Consider the following 6,242-nt stretch of genomic DNA (forward strand, 5'->3'; position numbering starts at 1 on the left):
GTCACATCAAGAAAAGTCATACCCTTCAACCAGACCTTAACAAAAAGCACAAACACAACTCAAACAATAGATAAGGCCAGGCTTTGAGTGGAGCTGGGGTGGGAGGACCAATGAATTCATATCGCCCAACACACGGGAGCAACACTGCACTCGCCTAGCATAGATGCTGCGCAGCACAGACGCCCACAGAGAACAAAGACCTCAATTATGTGGAGCTCTAACAGGAGAGCTAAAAACGGGACCATGGGCAGGGAATAAAACCTTGGAGCGCTGCAGGAATGCTGAGCATTTAAGCACCATCGACACACAACACACTGTCACTCCCAAATCGCACTGCCACCACCACTGAACTTTCTCCAGCCTCCATGAAACAGGGCAGTGTTCAAGTGGCTGGAACAGAGGACTCTTATGCTTACTTGCACCCAAAACTTGTTAAGTGAGTAACTGCAGTTACAAAACAGTGCATGATACAGTGGGGGGGAGGGAAGCTGTGTATGGTTTCTTTATACCTTGAGTTACTGACCCATATACACTGCTGGGTAACAAAGAGGAACATTAAACACTGAAAGGCAAGTCCACAAACCTGAAAAGGGAATTGGAGCTGGTGTCATGCAACAAGGAACGATACAATTCCATGCTCATTAAATAGTCTGCACAGTTAGAAAATGTATTAAACAGATTCCCTTTTCTCTCCAAAGACAATCATGTAGCTTGTCCCCAACCTCATTTTTCATACATTTTCTCTCCGTGTTTCTGGCAGAAAGCATACTTTTCAATTCCCTGCCTTGAAAAAGTTGGAGAATGTCTGTTCTTAACTTTGGCCAGTATTCAGAAGCAGTTTTTACGTTTGCATACAAGAGTGGTGTAATTAGTGGAACCTCACTTCTCAGAATGGTAACTATTTTGGAAAAAGAGGTATTTATTGCCCAACAAATATGAACAGATAACACAAGTCAGCCATTAACACACAAAAATTCTGCTTCGGCGGGATGTTACAGGGTCAGAGGAAGTGTCTTAAATCTGCAGACTCAAGGTGGATTGCTGGCATTTCTATCGTGTCAAAATTAGTCAATTAAGATTATGCTCAAGCCAGTTTATTACACTTTAGAAAAACTGCTTTGAAAAGTCGTAATGAAGTGCTCTGGCAGCAGCATGCATGCATACCTAGTTTCTCCACGAGTTTGAGCATGACTCCGCCGATGTGGATTTCTCCAGTGACCCTCAGCGACACGTCCCTGTGGAGGTCAGTGACATGCATCTTCAGTTCCCACGTCCCGTCGGCATAGCAGCCATCGGGCATCCGGATCCCGTCCAACGCCATCCTATCAAACAGACCCACAGTCAGGAGGGGAAAAGGTCCAGCTAAAGTTCTGTCACACTAGAGTGAAAAGAAACCTTTTGACCCTCTGGAAAGGAATAAATGTGGTGCAAAGCCCATGCATGCAAGGTCTTGAGAAATAATGGTACCCAGTTAGATATTTTCAAACAGACACTAGGCTGATATTTCTAATGTGGACTTGGGAAGGGGTGTAAATTAACTTGACTAACTAGGTTTACTTGAATACTGTACAGTACTTTACTTGAGTATTTTCATTTTTATTTCTAAATATATGCTTCTACGCCAGGGAAATTATACATTTATACTCCATTGCATTTATAGTATCTGACAGCTGTAGTTGCTGGCTACTTTGCAGATGAAGATTTTACATTCACACTGAAACACTTAAAACAAACCAATAGTATAACAGGAAATTGGATTGGGCGCCACCTAGATGTATGCTATGTCATTAAAGTAGTGATTATACATAAAAGCACCAATACTTTCCAACACTATAATAGGATCTAAAGGTATGACAACCATCAGAGATTTTGCCATAGCATTATACTATACTGTGGTAGCTATCCTTTTTAAAAGGGGCACTTCACACAGCAAAGTCAGTTGACTAGTCATGGTTGGTATTACTCAGCCTGTAACAGTTGTATAATGTCTTCTGTTGCTCTGGAAGGGTTTCCAAAGTCTGAAAAAGTAGCCCTGATGGTGGCAGAGTGATGTCATCAGGGTTACTGTATGTCAGCTTGGACTGGGACTAAAGATTTATAATAGAAAGCCTGCATCACACACTGGAGGTGTAGAGTTTGTAAAACGTGGGCATTTCCAGTGCACGGTACAAAACAAAATTCTAGGCAATATTGAAAATTTTGTATGATTGTATGATTTTTGCATCAAAGTGATGAAATTTCTCTATTTGTCAGGCATTCAATACACTGGATTTGACAAAAACAGACATTCCAAGCTGATTACTTTACCCATAAAACAGTTTTCAATTGATATACTGGTATATCAATATCATGATATACAATTACATATACCATGATAGAGGATTTTATTGATATTGCCCACTCCTAACAGGGTTCATCCTACTTTGCTGCTGATTCAGTGCAATTTTGAATACAGAATGATACATGCCTTTGTCCATTCTGGTATTTCTACTTTTACTTCCGTAAAGCTAGTAAAGTAAGAGATACTTCTTCCAACATTAGCACATTGTTATGGGAATACTACAGTCGTTACATATGAGGTGATTTAGCTCATTAATGAACATTTGACCCTCAGGGATGATTTAGAAAGGGATGAAGGTGAACAAAATCGGTACAAATCTAGTGTTTGCCCATCACTGTGGCTCCTTGCTGGGAAAAAGACGCGCCCTGTTGTGAAGTCACTGCCAGAAAGTTACATTACAGCCTGTCTGTCATTCTTTGGTGTGAGGTTGTCCAGCAGAGAGTGGCCTGGCGATCAAAACAGCCCTCTAATCAATAAAAACGGCAGAACAAAGGCTATAGGCCCGCGGTTACAAGTTCAACAAGGACCTTTGGCAGCTATTATCTCCACAAAATGTGCCGGTTCACCTGTTAAAAATAACGGTAAAGTCACCCATACAAATAGGCAGAAGGGTTAATTATGTAAGCAGAGTCCGTACAACAGCTCCCCGGCTGCATGCACAGATTGCACACTCGCTCAGTCGGTCGTTAAAGGGAGTAAGTTAGGTAGAAAGTGTGTCTAAAAGCAAACAAACCGCTACAATTAGCTAAGAAGAAAGCGTTGTTAATTGAAGCGTTGGTTAAATGTAGCAGAAGCGGTAAGACGACAAAAAACGTTTCCATATTTCATAGCGGCGAACAAGCAAAGCTTTGAAGACGAACATTTAAATCTGTATACTCACCTTCACTAAGACGGAAAAAAACACTAAAACAGTCGACTACACGGTACAGAACAAGTTCCCCCTCTTTATATCATGTATAAAGTCTTTTTTAGACAATAAAAACTAAGAAATCCCCGAAGAACTCGCTAAAGAAGTGAAGTTATCCCAAACAGTTTTCCCGCAGGCTTTGGCTTAATGGAGTCCAGCCGTTCCTCTTTCTCCCTCCCTCTTTCCAGCAGCAGATAACGTCACTGCTCCAACCCCACTTTTCCTTTCATACTGGGAGCTTTTCTGGTCGCCCACTGGTCCCTCGTCACCTCACACACACATACACACACACACACACACACACACACACACACACACACACACACACACAGCTTGCCCAGGACCCGTGAGTGTGAATTGTGGGTTCATTCTCCCTTTTTGACCTTTTCCCTGTATGTTCATCAGAGGCCCGCTTCTTACAAATAATCAATCTTTTTATTTTCAGCATTATTGGACCAGTAATTTGGTCTCTTATTCAGCCTTAACACCTTAAAACTGCCAAGAACAATCTGACACATTTTCCACTGCTGTGTTTCACTAAAGACAAGAAAAACAATCAGGTATTCATGTGATTTTCAGTGTCAATATCACATTTGGCTTAGTAAAACATAATACAATAATACATTAAAGTAATTCTTAGTAATACAGTACATAAATGTCAACAGAATGAGGCAGGGTTGTGTTTGTATATGTGTTTTATTACAGATTTTGTCATTTCCAACCTACCATAGTACAAAATTCAACGGTTTGTAAAAGGGATAATGGACATGCAGTTAAGAACTCAAGCTGCCTTTTATGGCAATAGTGCTGTGCTGAGCCTTGCAGCAGCATCCAGGGACCTTTGGGTCTTTAGCCCCCGGAGTAACAGCACAGAAATAACAAGGCATTTTGCTTTTGTCACTTTAATAACAGAAAAGTGTCTCCAAAATCTCCCTTTAAGTGTTTCTCCATTGTTCCTTTCAGTGTAGACTAATTCTTTTAGACTAAAAGCCCCAGTGGAAGACTGTGAAGTGTAGAAATTAGCCAAGGTATACAGATATCTACTTTAATCTCTGACACATCACATATATTCAAGGAGCATTTTACTGTAATGTTGTAGCTGGTCCTTGTATGTCCAGGTATGTCAAACTACTTCACATACTCTTTGGGGTTTTAAACTAAAGAAATCCATTACATTTCATTATTTTATCTAATATAAAATCTTATTCTGTAGCATAACAGGTACGTACAGGTAATAAAAAGTGCAATATTTACCTCTGACATATAACTTCTCACAAAATGGAAAGATGGAAAGTAAAGTACAAGTGTTTTCTGATTGTACTTAAATACAGTAAATTAATAAATATACTTAGTTACTTCACCTAGTTTCACATATGAAACTCGTATTTTCATTTTCTCCTGCACATACAAACACAAGGTCATTATACTGTATCATAAACTCATTAAATTACAGAAACTCAATAAGAGTTTATTTTGATTTACTAATAGACATCTAAAACCGTCTGCAGCAGTCTCCCAATATAGCCCTGTAACTATGAGAAAATAATCTTGTGCAGGTCAACATCACATGCTTAATGTTTTATTTTCCCTATGCACCAAATTCAAAATTGTAATGGGACGTCGTCATCAGTATCTGTGAAGACAGCACGCATGGGGATCACTGTAAAAGAATGCAATAGCATGTCATCACTGTGTGAAGATCATGGCTTTCTTCATCAACCAAATGGCACTGATGATGATATCGTCTGCAGGTTGTTGCTCTTCACTGCTGCAAATGAATAATGGCATTTTATACGTGCATTCAATCAAATGATGACACAAATGACAAAAAAAAAGGATAGAGCAAGGCTGCTGTCTTCTTTCTTTCCAAAGCAGCAGCACAATGCACATCCCAACACACACTCTCCAAGTGATCTGCAGTAAAGACCCATGAATCATCAGTGTTTTTGGCTCGGTCCCCCGGTGAACTCGCTCAGCTCCAATCCTCCGGCTCAGGAATCTGGGCCTTCAGACTACAGTCAGCATCAAAGCAATTTATAACATCTCTCCCTGCAGCTCTGACCCCCTCGTCAGTGTCTGGCACTCGACCCGTTGCCTTTTATGGGCTGTGTTTTAATTACAGAGTAAACACTTGAGTCAGTCAGATGCAGAGCAGGAGAGTCAAATGGGGCTTGGCTGCTGCTGATGTGGATGAGGGAGGAGGTGAAGGGGAGAATGAGGAGGCAGAGAGGTGGAGTATGTGAGGGGAGGGCTTCAAGAGGTTTACACTGTCTGCATGTGTCATCTGTCGTCTTTAAAAAAAAAAAAGATGACAGATGCATTTGGATTGTAGTTGGTGTGACATTTGAGTGGGCACGCAAATAAAACTTTTTGTGTATTTTATGCCAATTTAACACCATATCTTACCAACATAAAAACATAACTGATCCCACAATTATAAATAAGAGCATTAACAACTGTCAAAATAGCTCAATTAGTTAATGGCAATAAATGGCAATAGGAATGGAGAAAGGGCACTGGACAACAGATGGTCTATAGGGGTCTTTGTTCCAGTATTACCTATAGATGACTGACCTCTTCTGGCCAAACACAGAACAGCAGGGCCAAATGCATTATTTATGAGAATCACCTCTGTTCTAACTGGTCCCATCTGTGAGCCTTGCCTCTGCAGATGTTGCTAAACTGCATTAAAGCCCTAGTAACTCGTGTGGAAGCAATGACTGCTTGTGGATTACAATGTGGCCTATTCATGATCTATAAGTCAGCTTTGTTATTCACATCAGGGGGTGCCCTGGAAAGAATCTGATCTGAGTTTCAGACAAACAAATAGCTCTATTGTCCTCCAAAATCAGTCTGGAAATGAGCAATGAGACCATCTTTCTCTCCTCCTCCTCCTCCTCCTCCTACGCGACACCATAAACAGATTCCAAATTCAATATTTTCCGCTGCTATTATCTGTGGGATATGACAGATTAAGAAGAAGTAGTCATTGTA

At 40.6% G+C, this 6,242-nt stretch overlaps 1 protein-coding gene across 4 annotated transcripts in view; it reads right to left on the reverse strand.

Moving 5' to 3' along the window:
• The window catches only part of fermt2 (FERM domain containing kindlin 2), a 44,383-nt gene extending 40,919 nt beyond the window's left edge, over positions 1-3,464 (reverse strand). For 2 of the 4 annotated variants that reach the window (XM_044166223.1, XM_044166222.1), the window contains exons 1-2: positions 3,222-3,464; positions 1,165-1,322 (exon numbers count right to left, since the gene is read on the reverse strand). In XM_044166223.1, the coding sequence (XP_044022158.1) occupies positions 1,165-1,321 (157 nt within the window). In that variant the 5' untranslated portion in view covers position 1,322; positions 3,222-3,464. The remainder of the gene's footprint in view (positions 1-1,164; positions 1,323-3,221) is intronic. The other 2 variants (XM_044166224.1, XM_044166225.1) reach the window with 2 other exon arrangements.
• Positions 3,465-6,242: the final 2,778 nt, after the last annotated feature.

This window comes from Siniperca chuatsi, linkage group LG15 (genome assembly GCF_020085105.1).
Source record: "Siniperca chuatsi isolate FFG_IHB_CAS linkage group LG15, ASM2008510v1, whole genome shotgun sequence".
NCBI lineage: Eukaryota > Metazoa > Chordata > Actinopteri > Centrarchiformes > Sinipercidae > Siniperca > Siniperca chuatsi.